The sequence below is a fragment of the Sipha flava genome, unplaced genomic scaffold (assembly GCF_003268045.1).
Source record: "Sipha flava isolate LNK unplaced genomic scaffold, YSA_version1 39_pilon_pilon, whole genome shotgun sequence".
Classification (NCBI taxonomy): domain Eukaryota; kingdom Metazoa; phylum Arthropoda; class Insecta; order Hemiptera; family Aphididae; genus Sipha; species Sipha flava.
In genome coordinates this window covers 337,557-357,540 of record NW_020273107.1, presented here as the reverse complement: position 1 = coordinate 357,540, position 19,984 = coordinate 337,557, and the positions used below count along the sequence as shown (strand labels likewise).

Sequence of the window (19,984 nt, the reverse complement as noted above, 5' to 3'; positions counted from 1 at the left end):
CTTAATGTACTGTCTATGAATGTAATCATATTTATAAATACTTACTACTATTATTCAATTATTTGTTCAAACAATGTGCGGTTTGTATACATTAACGTTTTTATTGCCTATGAAAAAAACATTTTTTTTTTTTTTTGTTATAGTCTTAAGCTATTGCAAAGAGTTAATACAATTTTTTTTTAAACTCAGAACATATGTCATCTGTATAACTGTAAGTTTCAATAAAATCTAAGTATATTATGTGAAAACAATGCCTATGAATGTAATGTATTGTTTTTTGTAAAACGGTTTCCGGCGGCCATTTGGAGTACCTGCATAAAATATTATATTCAACACAAGTGAGTGAAAATGGGGAAGTATTGGGATTTTTCACTTTCACTTTAAAATCAATGGTTACGATCCGATTGGGTAACTCTTTGTAGTCATATTACGGAACGAAATGATAATTACTTGTTGAACACGTCAGTTAAAAAAATACTAATACGGCGCGACGTGTAGGCAATAGTGGTACATTACTGTGTCGGTGGACAGTAATATTGTATAGTTTTTCGTCGAACTGTATATTTTACTTAACCATAAATATTACATTAATGATGTCTGTCATTATCTTTTTTTTTTTTTGAGGGTAAATAGCTTTTTTTCTTTTAATACGTACTAATTGCCTCCAATTCTCTGTTTCCTAATGTCATTTATTTAAATGTATATTTAGACTGCTCAATGGGAACTTAAATATCAAAACATAATTATTGTTACTCTTATAATATTCTAAAATAAATTAACTGAATTATTATTTTTTATGATATTGGCATGTTTCATACATAAAGTTATGTCTACAAAAGTACTTTTAAAATGTGTTGTTTTAAAATGTTCGGTTTGAAAAAAAAAAAAGGGTTATATGCTAATTACAATCGTTCCGAAAACCTTATTACGTGCGATTTTTACACATCGGCTACAACAACCGTTTCAAGGTATTGTTAACATAGATATTTAAAGTATGTTAATCACGACGAACTTTCGTTGCCGGTGCAAATGTTTTCGAATTCTTTTATTCGGTTATCATGCGCGAAGTGTTCCCAGGCAAATCCATCGCAATCCCTAACGGCGTTCATCTCCGGCTGATCGACACACATCAAAGTGATCATCGACCTACTGCGATCTTGCGGAACGCGCGTCGTCTCGTACAACTCTGCTCCACGTAACGAATTACGCGATTCATCCGACCGGCCTTTATCGTTATCGTTGGTCGCGAACGAATCGGCCGGATTTCGGGCGAACAATATGAACATTTAGTGACTCGTTTCGATTGAACACGTTAAAAACACTGAGACCAAACTAGACTGAATAAGGGTCTTCGGGGTCCAACTAATAAACGTCGGTCGCAACGACCAAACGTCCGAACGTTTTATTCTCAGACGATATCGTAAGTCGTTGTCTTCGAACGACAAGTTTTTCAACGCTCGAAACCCGTTTCCTGAAACCCGTTATAGCAGTGAAATCTCCTCACGGTGGAACCGCCTCGCGCCAAACGAAAGTCTCTTCGAAAGTCACCACAGAACTGTAAGGATACCTCTGCAGCGGAGCGTCCGTCAACCGGAAACGGGATCATGGTCAGGGAAACAAAAAAACTCTCCGTGTGCACGTCGGAAAATAAAAAAAACGTTGGTCTCAAAATGTTTCTGCCGATCGAAAAGCTGTCGACGAGATAATACCGTGGCACGTTTTTTCCCCCTCGTGATTCTGTATCGCGTTTCGCTTTGGACACCGACATAGAGATCGACAATCTACGCCACGGTGATTTCTATGTTATTATAAATAAGTTCGGTAAGATGCGAACCGGTAGCACACGTGTCGGTCACTTACTGTTCGGTGTCTCGGGAATAGCTCCTCCAAGAGACGTATAGGCCGGTCAGCACGGCCGGCAGTCCCCAGCCGATCGCGTAGAACCATCGCATCGCGTACACGTCGTTGACGAATACCACCACCAGGGCCATGTGCAGGTGCAGCCCCTCGCAGAACATCCACATGTAGTTGGCCACCATGAAGAATTGCAGCAATACGTGCAAACACCTGCAGTATATCTGTGGGAAAACGAGTGCGTGAAAGAAACAGAATATACAACCAATATACAGGCCGGTAGCAAGGGGGGAGAGCTAGAGGAGCCTAAGCCCCGAGCGCGATTCCCGGGAGTGCACGAAAATGAAAAAACTTCAATTTAATAGTTACTCATTACTTATAACTTATAAATATAAGTAATGTTATGTAATCATACATTTACTTATCTAATTTATAAATATTATTATGTTAAACATTCGATTTAAATAAAATTAACAAACGCTTACATAATTATAAGGAAAATTTATTATATAAATTGCGTTTATAAAAAATATTCAGTTTTCTGTGAGTTCTTTTATAAATGAATATACTTAGACCGCATTTTGAAGTTTCGCCCCGAGCGTAATATTTAGTTGCTACGAATAGAGTCAAAGGATTTCTGTTATTTACACTAAACGATTATTACGACTAGAACACTAATGGTGCGCGTTTGGCGTTCGTTTTCCCAATGTTTCTATTACCGAGTCGTACGTTTGGTTCGTACCACACAAAATGAAACGATCGGCTTTTATCTTTTGTTTTTTTTTTATTATTATTTTTTTTTTTTTTAATAGCATTTTTGGTTTTTTTCACTTTTGAATTGATTTAATCGGACCATTTTTAAAAATTCTGTTTTAGCCATACCAATTCAAATGTTTTCGAAGCTTAATCGAGTTTATTTTCAATGTTTGATTCAACGGGTTCAATAAAAATGATTAATTCTTTATTAGTTTTTCATCTTATAACATTTAATAATCTTATAACGTACACAAACTGATGATCGTGGCCATCAATGTTTTTTTCATACTAATCGTTATGTATATATTAAATAAGAAGATTAAAACAAAATTCATATGACTATTTCAGTTTTAGAAATGTAATGGATTTACCACGATAAGTGTTTTTATTTTTCTTCTACATGATTTCGACTTGAAGGAATGCTCCAATATTTCATGGGCAGTTTTGTCTATAAAAGTATTGTGTTGTTTTTCTATGAGTAGAAATCGTAGTGGCTCAAAACATTTACCGTATACTTACATTTAAGCCTGAACAAGTTAATGATATTAATTCAGTTAACTATTGTTTTGGGTTCAGTTAACGAACATGAGAATCACGTAATTTAAGCTTAACATTGAGTTAACAATTATCGTTAGCTACACTTGGTTTCAACCGATACCTAAGAGAAGTTAATTAGAAAAAAAATTGTTTTCGTTGAGCGTCGAAGTATATGTGATAACTACTCACATTTCACAAAATAACTTAATACAAATGAACATAATAAAATAAATGAAAACGCATAATAAAATCTTATTTATGAATATTTTATAAATCGCAATCCTGCATTGCAGGATAGGTACAACTAGTTATGAGTATTAGGGGTCATTATAAATGCCGGGACAATTCAAAAAAGAACTGCTGTTTCTGTAACAACAAACGTTTTACGGACTTTCGATTGTTATCTTCACGTGTTTATCTTGATTTTATTTGACAAAACCTCTTTAATATCAAATATTTGACAATAAAATCGCTGTTGAAATGGACTTATGGATCTGTCTATGTTACTAGATTTCCATCAAACTATCCAGACCACAATATATTTATTATTAGATTGATTCGATTGTAAATTTTCTACTTCGATTAATATTTTATTTCATCAAACGGGATTCAGGATTTAAATATTTAGGCACGCAATTCGTAAAGTATTAATAGAAATAAACCGAATAACTAAAGATTTTTGTACAAAAATAATAATTTCTACCTGTAATGATTGCGTGTCTAATTATCAGTTGTTTTCTGACATAGACTCTTATACACGTCTGAAGATAACAAAAAAAAAAAAAAAAATCGTCGATATCAATCGATTCTGTTTATTATTTGCGTCGACCTAGAGCTAACGACCAAGTAGAAATATTCAATAAACCTATTGCGCGATGGTTAAAATAACTGAATTTATGAATATATATTGAGTGTTCCAAAAATAATAAAATTAAATAAACGGCCGCAATCGAGTAGCCGTTACAGGTCGAAGCAAACCGTATAGCAAACACGTATTTACCTTCGCTTACTGCTGCCATACAGGAGCATAATTTTAGTTTTGAATAATAGGTGTGGAGGTTATACGAAGATGGAATGGTGGTGGTATGAAAGGATTATAGGAGATTCTAGGGACATGAAGGGTATGCGTGCCGAGCGATTTTATGATTATCCGATCCCCATAAAATAATTTATTACATTAAAATATCAGAAAAAATCAATGTTCTGGCAGAAACTCGTAGAAACATATGTTTGAATAGTTATAAATATGTAAATGTTCTTGTTTAGAAACCAAACTCTCGAGATTTCAACTCTTACATTATGTGTTATTCAATGAATAATTTGTTACAACGCACGTTAATTTATCGCACAGATAGTTGATCCAATGCAATAGTCATCCACTATTAACAACAGTGTGGTCTCCATGGATTAGGTTGTCGCAACATTATTCATTAGCTCAGTGCTACAATATCCAATTGTTTTTTAATGGTGGAATACTGTTTTCTGGGGTGAAAACGTTTTTCTAGTTTTGAAAATTCGGAACATTGAAAAAAGCATATGCTAATTTTAAATTCACCTAGAAGTAAATTAATTAAGTAAATTATTTTTATTAAGTTCACTTTTAATTTATTGGTTCGCTAATACCCAGGATTGCTTATATTATTGTTTTATAGACATTTCATATTTTTTTGAAAAATTGTAATAACAGTGTTGTTAATTATTAGCCTTTCGAATTTTCGATAAGTAGTTCAATTGACCCTTTCAATAAATTCGGTTCTGTTGCTGAATTAAATATGATCAACCATTTTAGAAACAAAAACTGATCCATCTAACTTCTTTCACAACAAAATTTTTTTTTGTTTAATTTTAATTTCTTTATGTGCATTGGTATATTGGTTTCCAGTTTAAAATAATTCTATGGCAATTTTTTTTATTGTATCAAATCCTTTATTTATTTTTGGAGTTAGGGAGTACATTAAGATACTTTTTATAAAATTTTGGTATTTTATTTAGTATTTTAGTTATTTTTGATACAGCTGTAATGATTTTATTCAACTATAATAATAATGAATAATTTATATACATTGCCTGCTGACGAAAATTGTCATTAACTTTACATCAATACGGATTTGATACACCAGTTGAACGGTTTGTATTTTGATTTATCGCAATAAAGTAATTAAAATTAAAAATCACTAAACGGTTAATACTTGTAAAATAATATAAAAATAAACAAATAGTTTATATATTGATTTATCGTATCCTATGAAATTCGCTCTCGAAAATGTCAGTTAGGTTGCGTATTAATGGTGCTGACGGAGCTGCAGCTCTCGACCTTTATGGCGATTCTGGATCATCGTATTTATCATTAATTATCTCAATGATATCCGTTACTAAGATGCGAACAACATACGTAAACTCCTACGAGTTAAGTAGTTTATTAAAATATTTATTTCCGTTATTTTTATCATCATTGAATATTTTCGGAATTAAAAACAATGAGTTCTACTAGTGATGCGCAAGTGTAGCAGTTAACGTACTCCGATTATTACGCGATTGTCCACCGTGCTTCCTACGACAATCTAGAAAAAGCGAGGGTGGAATAAACACTCACTTTCCATCCTCGATCTAGATATTCTCACTAACCGACTTCACGTTGCCAAGGATACAGCCGTCGTGGTTAGTAAATTATCGTTACTCCACACAACTTGCACACACTGTGTCGCCGTGCCGGGGAAACTTACGCAACAGTAGATTAAAATATTTTATTTTTTTATTTAAACAACGTAGAACAGACAAATTTAAAAACTGTATTGCACAACATTACATTATCTTATAACAGTACGGGGTTTGTTCTCATTTGTATTCAAATGTATTTAAATTCTCAATAAATAAACATGATTCATCATTGAAAATAATGATTTCTGTCCATGTACATTTTACGAAACCGCATTATTGCAACAGCCAGCCGAGTGCACACGGACTCTCGCGATTTTTCGATACACACATATTGATTTAGTCGCTCACCGTCACGCACTCGGTTTGAATTTCAAAAATAATCGCGAGAGGCTCTCAAAGAACAATTGTACAGTGACCGCACCGGAACAGCTTTAATGCGTTTTGATTTATACTATTAATTGAACGCGACATTTTAAATCACCGTAGTACGGTGAAAAATCTGTTTTGAGTGATACTGTTTCCAATACGACATCTATTCCCTTTGACACCGGTGTACATTAAACAATACGTTCACGTGCCATGTGCAGTAAGGGTGGTTCGATCGTACAGCGAATAACTGAGTACACTGAGCAAACAGACGGTTAACGAATATTTACTTAGCGTCGCCGTAGAAAAAGTTGGTTTTTTTCTTTTTTTAATTGTAAAATATACTTCGTTCAATTAAGTTCGAAACGTTCGCCGAGCTAAATACGGTCTCCTTCGTTTGTCATCGCACACGCAATGCGGTGGTGTACACACCGACGACCCGTCAAGGACTTTACGTCTGCCGCGATGGCCTTAACAAAGAAATGTCAAAGTAATTTTAGATTTCATCTCGTTTCCAACGTATTTCCACTGCTCGGCGGTCGCATTCTCTCTCCGGACGTTCTTTCTCATTCGTATACAGTTTGTTTATTCGTTGGACGGGTAAAAATGCGATCCTTCGACTCAATACTAGTAAGTGAATCGGGTCCACATACGATGCAGTGGCGTTTTTAGGATTTCTCCGAGAGGAGGGGGATATGAATAATTTTTTCCCTTCCTATTCCTTTGAAATACAATGTGTAGTAAATATCATCAATTTTTAACTATTACTACAACTTATTTATAACAATATAAATACATATTTAAAATGTTCAATAATAAAGTAAAATTAAAACTATAAGTCGATGAATTACGTGAATTAATAATATAAAAATAAATAAACTATGTATTTATATTGCAATTTATACTTATATACTGTAAACGTCATCATGTCTACGCGTAACTACGTACCATCGAATCAAACTGTAAAGTAACGTCTGATAAGTGTACTGTGTCATTATAGGCAACGTGTTCGTCAGGCAGTCCGGTTTGTATTTTTAAAAATAAAAGCTATTTTCACTCTCTCTCCCTCACTGCCTATAATATTTATTTATTTATTGATGTTTACAATCTCGTTCAAAAATAATGAAGTAAAACACGGATATTAAGAAACAAAGAGACCGAGCGGGGAGATATATCTCTCTAATCTCTCCTAAACACGCCACTGACGTGTTGGTCTCGGTGGACGTTTACAGGACCTCGGTGAGGTGTTTCAGCTGCTGCGGGGTGTTAAGAAAAAATTAACTTTCCTTTCGGACCTCCGGGCTAAATCTTTTCCCACGGGTCTTACGCGTTTCCGAACGACTTAAACGCGGTAATTCGTTTGCTTACCCTACACACCCCAGTCATGCTCAGAATTTTACGCGCCAAAAATACCCGACCACTTATACGTGCGCACGCGTCATTAATTGTTCCAACGCGTCGCATCGCCGTGGGGCAATAAAAATGTGCGTCGTAAACACCCGCGTGCTGCAGTGCGCTCGCAACACGGGGGGGGGGGGGGGCTGAATCGGAATAAATTATATCGTTCGGTAAAGCGCGTGCGTTCGGTTTTAGAATAATTTTTCCGAAAGCCGTTTTCCGGCGGGCTGTTGCTGATTCATCCCCCCACTCCCGTCGCAGGAACGCCACGGCGAGGTACGGTTTTTTATCCGTCGACGATTAATCATCGCGTTATCGCGATAATGCCGTGCTTGCTAATCGCCGTTTCGTAGCCCCATCCCTATCGCTATCCGAGATTATCAATCGGGTCGATTTCAACGCGATCGTGATTCTTCGGCGAAAGCGTTTATGATTTAATCGAAACGATTTGGGTGGGATGCGGGTGCTTTAGAAAATTATTAGTTCCGTGCACCACAGCAGGGTTTCAGCAGGGCCGGCGTTAGAGGGAGACAAAACGGGGCATTTGTCCAGGCCCCGCGCTTAAAATTTTAATAGCAATATATTTTGTGTGGAAATCTCATAAAATAAAACGTGAAACGCGTTGAGATATCTGTTGGCATATGACAAAACTAATTAACAAAACAATATTTTATTATATTTAATACGTCATAAATGGTACGCCCAGGGCCGGATTAAAGGGTAGGCAAAATAAGCAATTGCTTACGGCCCAAAAAAAAATTCGGCCCATAATTTTTAAAATCAATTTTGTATGTATTAAAAATAAAGTTTAAGAATTTTTTTCTCATGAGTAGTTATGAATTTATAATTTTATATTATGGTTATCAAATTTGTTGTAAACTTGTAACTGTGATTTGTATCAATTATTTCGTTATTCCAACTAATGTTCCAAAAATATTTCATCATATTAATTTACCTTTATGATGTGATCAGTACTCAGAAGTTTATTAGTTTAATACTATCGCGACTCGGGTTTTACCTAAAAATAATATTAAATAAACAAAATTATAATAATGATGATATTTAATATATATATATATATATAGAATTAATAATTAAATAATGTAATAATAAAGAAAATTAATATCAGAATTCAAAATTTTAAATGTAGATTCAGATGTAAATTATAACTATTTTAATTTTATTTGTGATACCTAATAAATAATTGAAAATAAAATAAAATGTTTTTAAGTGCATGAAAATTATGTGTAGGCCATTTATATGAATGTGCTTACGGCCCTAAAAACTATAATCCGGCTCTGGGCACGCCCCGTACGGTATGAAAACGGGATACCTAGAAAGTTTATCATATTACATTTCTAAATTTTAATTAGATACTACCCGATATGGCGTGCAGCTGTCACCGAGTCTGATTACATATTATCGTATTTAATTACGACCTAGTGATTTACAGGTGACTATGATTATTAGTAAAATAAGTTTTGTTTGGAGCCTCGCAAAGGGTAGTGTTGATTCTGCGTTTCGGGAAGTGTCTGCACGACGTCCGTGAGATGACCGGTTGCGTTTGTCAGTAATGCCTATTGGTTGCGATCGATCTAATCGGGGACAACTGGTACAGCTCGTGTCAGTTTGGGAATCGACTGACACCGAATCGCGTTGCACCGGTATTGCTTGTGGTTTTCGATTCGAAATCGTATTGCACCAAAACCGTATTGTTTGCCGATACGATGTTATGAACGTATTGAAAACGTGTTATAGTTATTCGAATCGCTGCCGTTCGGTGTACGTTTTCAATTAATTTCCAAACGAGACAATGCGCGGTTCCGAGGACGGATTTAATGAAAAAAATATATTTTAACCTTGTGGAAAAAAAGCGCATCGATCAATTATTTATAAATGCCTTAGATTTTTCGCTAACGATTTCGAAACGGAATTCTTTGTTTTCAAATATCTTCAGCGGTCGGTTTTAAAAATGCGATTGACAGCCGTATCATGGCAGTGACGACAGTACGCGCGCCTGTCTAGGAATTGTCTTTCGGAGTGTGAAAATACAAAAACACGTCCGGAACGTTATAATACCGAAGTTTTATTTAAAATTTAATATCCATATTGTATTTATGTGTAATATATTCGTATGGTTTACAAGGGAGTACAAGTATCACGATATTATCAATGTTGCCGCAGTGCAATATCCAAATGCAATATTGATCGTATTATTATTATCGGTATTATTATTTTCATGGTACGTGTGTTAATGTGTTACTAGCGTTAATGTAAGCTGTTATTAGTACAACATTGAACGTCATTGTTGTCGATCAACCGATAAACCGTGTAATTGCGACGTGAATGCTTAATTTATAGAGAAAACGAGGTCAAGACGAAAATAGTATACCAACATGGGTTAGTTTTCAACGATCCACCGATGATCGTGAGTATCGAGTCAGATATAATAACAACTTACGAATAGTTTTGATGAAATTATCTTCAAAGGTTTTCCTAACTTTTGTGCAAGAAAAAATCTTTGCGAATACTTTATAATTAGACAGAGTTGGTTAAGAAACCACTATATTAAAATTAATAGCGGTTTTAATTTTTCTTTTTATTAAGTTATAGTTCGGATGAAACAATTTATGACGTATATTTTTAAATCGAATTTTATACTTGTATCACGCTTACCTATAACATATGCGAGTTAGGCTATGATTTATTTTTTATTCTGTTTTTTGATCGCGAAAAATGTCTAAATATCGACACTTGAATATTTATTATGTTGGTATATTATATTACATACCAGTAAAATATTTATTTCCATCAACCACAATCAGGGTTTTTCAAAATAATTATTTTTAAACATATATCATATTTCTAATCTAAATGAGAAATGTATTTAATTGTTTTTAGTATTTCGAAAGGGTTCTCGTATCGCATACAACTTCGGTATTAAATATATTTTTAACTTACTAACACTGTTGCAGAATATTTCCATCTCATATTCCGCGATAAAATCATGATTTATACTTGCAGTTACTATAATTATTTCGAGTTATAGTTATCACATTTTTCATGGAATCAATTTAATGGATAAACATAGTTGCAGCAACGTTGTACGAGCGAAATGGGTTGTCGGATGACACAAATGTGTTCATAAAATATGCAATACGCTGTGCCGTGCATAATTAGCGCCAGGGGCCAAGAATTATTTTTAGTGACCCCACCCCTTTACTGAATATTTTTATATCTATAGGCTACAAGAAGACTACATAAAAATAGGGGTTCTATGTAAATACTTATTTTGTATTTATCAAACGAATAAGAGAAGAAATTGACGTTTTCAATTGACGAATGAAAATGAATGACGGATTATGGTTACAAAAAATAACTTTAACCAGGATCACTGAACCAGAGGTGGAACTAGGCATTTTTACGTTCTATCATAGACCAATAATCAAATGCTCTTCTCGAGAATTTTTTTTCTAATTATTAATATACAATCATACTTATTGATTTTGAACCTAACAACAGTTTTAAACAAAGTTAAAAATATCAAATCAGTTGTTAATAATTACAAAAATTACCCCCTCTAAAATTTTACGCCCGAGGATGAATAACCACTCACTAGTTCCACCCGTGCACTGAACAACATATGTTTTCTTCTCCTCCCTCGGTTCAGATGATCATATACCGCGAGCCGACTCGCGATTGAGTTGATGACGGACTTCAGGACGGATCCAAGAACGATGCTCTGGTGTCATTCGGAAGCGATCGGTGCGTCGAACATATGCGCTTGGAAAACCTTTTCGTTATTAGAGACCGTCGGATTTTTATGGTTCTTTATTCTATTGTTTTTTTTTTTTTTTTTTTTTAGAACACAAATTAAATTTTAAAACAAAATCATTGTGAAACGGCACACTTTCTTTTGTTTCGTCTTAGGATGCGTAATTCAGGGAAACCGAGTCTGCCGGCAAAAAAGTGAAGTCTAGTCGATGTTTCTCGTTAACCGTCCGCGCCGAGTGGAATGAGTGTCGATTCGAAATCACATCCCTTATATGTAAGTATTGGCGTTTTTTTTTTTTTTTTTGCGGCTATTAATTCGTGCCGAAAGCAGTTAGGATTCGTAATTTATTCCCGAACCGACGTGTATGCGCGCGGCAGCCACACATCGTACCATCGGTGCGTGTCGGGAAGCAGTATTTAGTATAAGTGTGATTAATGGATTTCGGGATTACATAAATCGTGTTTTATTTCGACCATTTTCATTAATTTTTTTTTTTTTTTTTGGTCCAAAAAACTTTACCGCTCTCTTGCTCGAGACGAATGGAAACCCGTAAAAATTAACGATGGGGGAAAAAAAACTGCTCTATTTAAAGCCCCGAACGCGCAATAACCTATCGTCATGAACGTCGTAAATCGTTTCTTGCGTGCGACGGGCTATTCTGGTGTGAAATACGGAACGAACCACTGAAATGGTGCGAGCAATGGACAACTACACGTGAACTGCGAACACGGAGTGCGACAGTTCCCGACAGCGACGGTGGTGCGATCGCACGTATTCCGATCGTTAAAATAAAAAGAAAAAAAAAGAATCACTATATGCATTTATACGCGTACAGAGGAGTTTTACTGTTAAGCCCTACGAATGCGGGCGCGCTTGACAGTCGGAAGGGAGGGGGTGGCTGAAATAAAGTCTTCGGCAATATAAATAAACTCACTTTTTATTTTTACGACTCCAAGCTAGACGTATTATTGTAGTTATTATTATTACTATTATTATTATGCTAAACCGATACTTACGCCATTCTGTTTTACCACCGACAGGTCTTGTACGACGAATTTGTACCAAATGATCCACGCGAAATTGTTGAGCGCCAGTGACAGGAACAAGTGCACGTGTATAGCGATCCTGGTGCACCTCAAAGTCCTGTGAACATGTAACGACATCGCGTTGGGACAAATGATTATTAACTTTTTGACGATCATTCGGTTTTTCAACAGCCCACATAAAGGGTCTGGTGAGCAGCGAGCAGTTTTTCCTCCGCTCGGCGCATATATACTACTTTGCGACCGTGGTCATATCATACGCATTCGGAACGTCTGTATCGATCGGAAATCGAACACCCTGCTCGATAACCTACTTATACAGTAAACAAAAAATACGATCGTTTCTCCAGTTTCAGAGTAGTAAAAAATCTCGGGAAAACATAAACTGCTAACACCGTGGATTTAACGTTAAATCGTTTATATATATATATATATATGTGTCATCGATACTTCAAATTCTCGATAATATATAATAATACTCCATTGTTTTTGCGTCGATATTTGTCATTAAATCAAAATGTGACGATTTACATTTCATATATTATGCGTGGTGAAAAATAAACATCCGTCAAATTCCATTAAATTTATCCTTAACTTTTATTTTCAACTTTTTGACTCTGAACACGTATCACGTAAGACCAAATCGAACGGATGTATTTAACAGGACTAAGAAAAAGTGTCTACCTAAAACGATTCACGTCACCCCTGTTAGTCATACGCAGTACGGTGTGTATAAATGCGGAAAATCTGCACTTTCGCTCGTTCATCAAAACAAATAAAACGTAATAATAGACCCGGGAAATGTGTTCTCAGCCTAGTGATACCATCATTTATACTGACGACGACAGTTGGGCTCTATATTCGCTTGACTGGAAAGCGAATCGGTTTCTTATAGGTAACGAATTACACTGGAACGTTATTATTTACGAGCTCAATTTGTTTAGGATAACTTTCGATGCGTATCATTGCGTACTACGGGCTTTCGGAACGACTAATGGTCAGTTTTCCGGGCTTAATGTCCAGGTAAATCATAATTTGTTTTGAACCGGATAACACGGATGTGGTAAAATATGCTCGTTATTCACAAATTTAAATATGAATCAAAAATATTTGGTAATAAAACATAATGGGATCATACACATAACGTAATTAGTTAAACGATATACGTACCTATGTACATATGACATACTAGTATATAAAATGAGATTGTATAATGAATGATTCATATAAATATAATATCTTAACGGTTTTGTCGCAGATTGTATAATGTTAAATGTTTTTCTTGCCGCAAACAATTTTTAGAAAACGATTAATTTTTACGCAATTTACATATAGCCTTCAACACATCTAATACTTAAAAATGATTATATATCTCAAAAAATATTTATCGCGTTATTTAAATCTGCATGGAAAATATCACGCAACAAAATATTGGTACAAACAAATTGGTCAAAGATGATACTTTAGTAAGATTGCATTTCGTTTAGTATCGGATATAAAAGATTTCATCTCGATACTAACATTAAATTAGTCCCGCTAGTATACACATTGCTTTTGATAATAAAAGCAATTTCGTGTTTAATGGCATACAAATTATTTGCATTACTAAAGTAACCTTAGGGCATTTTGCATGTTGATGAGAATTCAAAACATTTTACCCGCTAATTTTTTATTAACCTTTTATTTTCAAATGTACTTTGGTAGATTAAAGTAGGTACCGAGTTGCAGGTCTTCAATTTAAGAACATTCAATTATTCAAATACGCAACTCGTTTTGGTGCAATTTATATACTGAACAAAACCGTTTCTCGAACGTTGCGATGGTTCATCGTTGATTTCAAACGCATTACACAATAGATACGCACTACGTACGTGGCACTCAGTAACTTATCGGGTTTTAATTGTTCTATAGAAAACTCCCGGGACACATTCACGTATACGTATAAAGTATTCACATCTAAAGTGCATGTTTTGATTTTAAAGAATATAATACATTTATCAACTTGCCAAAGTTCTGGAGTTGAATGACTAATATCGGACTAGTATAAAAGAAAACCGACCGACGGTTTATGGACTGACCTGAATACACATAGCTCCTAACTTATTTAAGTGTGGTTTTCCATAAATAATTTTTTCGTTTGTTATTATGGTACGTTTTTATTTTTATTTTTTGTTTTTTCGGGAGGCAATATGTGACAGAGTTCGTATTTTTCGGAAAATCCTTTCGTTTAATTACCCGACGAGTCCCCGTACTATTGTTATTTTTTTCCCAATTCCGGTGATTCGTGCTCTTGGATGTCATAGAATACATGCGTTTAAAAATATATATAAAGGGGTATTATATCGTTTACATAATGATGTAAAGTGTACAGTGAACGCCGATGTAGGCGATAAAGTGATAAAAAACAACAATAAGTACTCGTATACTTTATCGTGGACGGGTATACCGCAGATTAATCATAATGATAAATGGTTGATCGTAAGATGAACGGCTGCAACATTCCGTTGTCATCCAGTTTGCACTCATGTATTTATTAATATCTAAGCATAGATACACATACTATTAAGTTGTGTTATTAGAAACAAAAGCCCCCCCCCCCCCGTATGAATACGAGACCGAAATGCTCGGTCGGCAAAAGCTGTACGATTTGTGCCGAAATACTGATCATATTTGAAACACTACGTATTGATTGATAGGTGATTTAGTTATTTTTCATTTTCGACTCGTGATATCCTAAAATTAGGGTTACGATAAGGATTCAAATTTAAAGAAAAAGCTTGTTTTAGGTGTCCCTCGATAACTCTCTATTCCCTTGCCATATACTTGTGTATAATTAAACTCAAGATATTTTCATAAGATCCGCAGTTTCCACGTCCTGTTGGTTCATTTCGCATACATACAGGTTAGTACACACTGGTACTCTCGCTGCACACTCTATCCCAGTAAAGATCAAAGTTGGTAATACTTTCTCTTTGTTTGTACCGCAGCAATTTGTCGGCAATAAGTATTTAAAAAAAAAAAAACCATCTACGTAAGATACCACAGGAATCGATACATAAACGCTTACTACTCCATACGTGTGGCGTGTATACGTGCTCACACAAAACTACTTGTTCTCAATACTTTTCTGGAACATTTTTCGAGCATTCCCGTCACGTTTTTCGTTTACACGCACATGGATGGGCGCAAAAGTTTGAGTATGTAAAATGAACCGTCTCGCACAGAGCGGCTGCGGAGGAATCGGTCGAATGTTTTCGGGTACACACGCGATCTACGGTTCGCGTGCATAATAAACCGTATATATTATACCGTAATATTATACCGCGGGGCCATCGATTCGATCCCTAACCTCACGCGCTTCAGGGAACAACCGCGACGCCGAAAGAAGAGAGCTGATTTGGCCGAGCGAAGGATTCAGCCGCCGCCGCCGCCGCCGCCGCTGCCAACGCGTTTGAAAAGGTTAAAATGTATTTTACTTGAACGTGAAGAAAATCAGCAATGACGTGAGCAGAGCAGCCAACGAGACGGAATAACCGACGATGTACATGGAGTTTATCAGTTCTCTAAACTAAAACATAGAAAAAATAAAAAATAAAAAAAAAAAAACAGGAAAAAAATACGAACAAAAAGGCGAAAGAAAAATGAAAAAGCCTCCACCACCGCGGCGTAACTCTGATAACTATCGGAAAAAATGTATCCCGTTCACGTCACTCGATCGTTTGTTCACGCCGACGTAATATTGGGTTACGCCGCGGTCGGGGAACGTTCGTTTACGTGTGGCACGTACTCACCTCTAAGTCGTCAACATCCACGCAACCGGTGTAATTGGCCCACTGCCTTCCGGTCTCCGGGTGCCTGTACCACGTGCCGTCCGGCAGACATTCCTTGAACGCTTTTCCTGCGAAGGACGAAACAAATATTCGATGAAACAGTAATGTCGTTTTCGGTTCCAGGTTAGGTTAGCGTTTTTTTTTTTTTAGCGTTTAAAAGTTAATTTTTTTTTTTTAACACTACGTGTTGTAACGATTACCCACAGTTAATAATAATAACAACGATGACGATTTTTGTAGTAATACGACCAAGATGTGACGCGCACGTTTAGATACGATTAAAAAAAAAAAAAAAAAAACGATAGATACAAATTTCCATGCGTTCGCGATCTAAAACATAACTTTTGATTTCAGTTACATTGCAGTGATGTTCCCGTAGAGCACATTGTATACTCTCAACGTTATTTTGAAAATTCGTGATTGCACTACGTACACCTCAAATCGCAAGCGCTTCGTGAAAAATTATTAAACGTAATTAGTGTTAGAGGTTTTAACTTGGACATCGTTTTGTAATAAACATTTAATTTTCTCACAGACGATCAGTATATCGATTGTATACAATTATGATTGACGGCAAGCAATGTGTGTTCCGATGGTATCTATTTATTAAGATAATTTTAATTTCTGTAATAAATACATTAGGATGCGTTTCAATTTTTCGTCAATATTTACAGCCCTTTCTCGCCACTACTGTGTAAATCTTAAAAAATGTTCATACACGTCGGCGTGTATACTCTCAGTAAAATTGACGGAAACGTCACTGTCTATTAACACCGTTTATTAGTCTTGAAGTAATTGAATGTTCTTAACTGGGTGCATTCTGTTAGACAAAACGTTTTGAAACGTATTCGGAATCGAACATTTTATTTGAGAACATGAGATAAGGAAAATAATTTTTTAGGTTACCGTGGCTGAGACGGAACATTGATAAAACGTAACGTTTTTTTCGAATCCGGTCTGTTGGACGTGCTCCGCGGAGCTTCGCGCGTTTTAGTTAGTATACTTGTTGTTCGAAAATATTTCTATTCTTATAAAATAATAACACTGTAAACGACAAGTAAACGTAATATTTTCAAAAACGTAATGTGTTGTTTTATGTGGTGACCCAGAAAACGAAAGCTGCTGCGATCAAAGAAACAAAAAAATAAATAAATAAATAAATAAATCGTCCTGTACGTAATATTCACAAAATTTTCCGTGGCGCACAACTGCACATTTGCGCGTTTATCCCTAAGTCGCATGTTTACCAAAAACGACATTTCTCGTGGGCAATATCATAATAGATAGGCACACACGTGCGCGCTCGTGGGCGCAATGAAAACTGTCCAACGAGCCTCGTCTTAAGTAAAAGTAATGTGTGCTTTGCTAAAGTAAACGGCGCACCTATATAATGTGCTTGTATAGGTATTTATAGGTTTATATCGAAACCCAGTAGAACGGAAAATTGCGTTCAAACGGATTCTTTTTTTTATGGTCCCGTTTTTCAGTAACGCTCTTATCACTATCTATAACGTACGTGCACGTCATACTGGATGCATATTAATATTAACCGCGCGCGTGTGCAAAAATCCGATTCGATCTCGGGTTTTTACGATCCGTACATTTCACAGGTACGAGCCGTTACACTTGTTATACGTTTTAGTTATAAAATATCATTATTGTAATAGTAGTCTGTCAGAAAATCCTACATTTTACAACATTACGATCGTTATCGTTTTCGTTGTGCGGCAAAACGTTACCGACGAACGGTTAAAGTTCAACAATAATTAAAGGTTGTATTATAATATGATTTGAGTGAAGTATTAAAACGGGCACAGTCGTAGCCAAAAGAGTGTTTCAAATGTAACTGTTTTGTTTCAAAATTGGATTTTTTTTGGAAACAACAAACACATTTTACGATTACTAAATAAAAACCGTTCGCATGATTGAAAATTAATAGTTATCAACATTTGATTTAGTTTTTTAATAGGTTAAAATTTGAAATCTTCAATAATGTTCGGAAATTATTTTCATATACGTTTCCAAATAATTAATAATCGATATTAATATATTCTTACTAACGCTATGAATTGATATAGGGAATCGTTTAAACTATCCGATGGTTCTCGTGAAAATCATGATCAGCGATTCTTGTCAATTATTTACAATCAATAAATACTCATTTTTTCTTTTCTACTAATGCGACGTAAGATTAAACGTGACATTTGCAATTCGTTACATTCACGTATGAATACATTATAAATTAATAAAATTATATATAACTGCATATAATCAAGAAGAACGAATAAAATAAAAAATTCGGGTAAAAGTATAGTCCGTTAGTCCATCGATCAGAATAGTAGCATAATAGCTCAATCGGAACGAAATAATATAACGCCGGGAATCGGATTTCGGTGGCTTTGTTCGAATTGAAACGTTGCCGGTTGTCACAACGTTATTATCATGTTTTGCATTGTTCGTATATGACACGTATATAAATATCCCATTTCAAGCTACTCTATCTTTGTTGTATAAAATTTAAAATAGATTTTCTGCAATTCACTGATGCTACAGATTGTAATGAACCGCTTTGTCGGATTACATATAAATTATATACATATAAACAATATACCTTTATCTTCATGATAACTTATCATATTTATGGTTTAACTATACTTTAAGTTATAATTATATAAAATGGTCAACGAATTCATTTTTATTGCAATGATAGTTATTCCAACGTGAACAAATTGTTAAGATATTGGTTTTTATGATCCTCTGATAGTCCAAATTTTCTGCTAAAAATGATTTACTACGTCAAGATAATTTACAGGCGCAAAATCTAGTGAACATTTCTAAAAAGCTGACAACATTCTCTATAATTACTAATTGTTCTAAAAATAAAAAATTTGCGTAATTTTAAGTGTCACTCTTTAGAAATTGAAAAAACCGTTAAAAATCAATGCTTTTTTCTTTTATATTAAATAAAAAAATTATAATAAAAAAATAAATAAATTTTTGAACTTTTATATTAGTTAGAGGTACTTACATTTTATATTAAAAATATTGGAAATAAAAAAAAAAAAATACGAATACTACATCAAAATATTTTTTAAGTATATGCTATAATTCGATGAGATATGTATGAAAGTAATAAAAATATTTACTAAAAAGCTATACTGTACACTTAAATTTGTACTTGGACGGTTTGCAACTCTGTATTAGTATTTCTTTTAATGTGTAGATAATTATTTAATTAAAAGAATACATTAAAATATGTCTAAAATATTGAGTTTTGACCGCGTAAAATTACGTTTCGGACCACTGTGTGATGTCGCGTGAAATATGTTTACGCCTTTCGAGCGTTGTACAACGTAATATATGTGCGTTGGAAAACGCAATAGCACTAATAACACAAAATGAATCGTCTACATTTTAAGTTCACTGCGAAATTTCAACGGATCACAAATATAATTTAATGAAAATGTGTACAAAATATACGGTCGAATGAAAAATTATCATAACAGCAACACGACGTGTGTGTAATATTTCATATCGGTAGGTAATATAATAACCACACACAATACACATAATGTATTTTTTTGTTGTTTTTTTTTTCGTATTAATGTTTATATATGTATGCGTATTACGCGGAAAATAATAATAATAATAATAATAATATGATTTGTATGTGGATACGGGTAAAAAACGCATTTAATCAAAATGAAAATATTATTTGTTCAAATCCGAAGGCGTACGGATGTTACTTGAACAACACAATGGATTAT

General features: G+C 34.6%; 1 protein-coding gene across 12 annotated transcripts in view; it reads right to left on the bottom strand.

Annotated features, from left to right (window-relative positions):
• Window positions 1–19,984, bottom strand: part of LOC112688478 (calcitonin gene-related peptide type 1 receptor-like) — a 174,526-nt gene that overhangs the window by 5,427 nt on the left and 149,115 nt on the right. For all 12 annotated transcript variants that reach the window (XM_025561669.1, XM_025561680.1, XM_025561671.1 and 9 more), the window contains 4 exons: window positions 16,179–16,285; window positions 15,864–15,955; window positions 12,361–12,487; window positions 1,861–2,078 (listed from right to left, as the gene is read on the bottom strand). In XM_025561669.1, coding sequence (XP_025417454.1) covers window positions 1,861–2,078; window positions 12,361–12,487; window positions 15,864–15,955; window positions 16,179–16,285 — 544 coding nt within the window. The remainder of the gene's footprint in view (window positions 1–1,860; window positions 2,079–12,360; window positions 12,488–15,863; window positions 15,956–16,178; window positions 16,286–19,984) is intronic.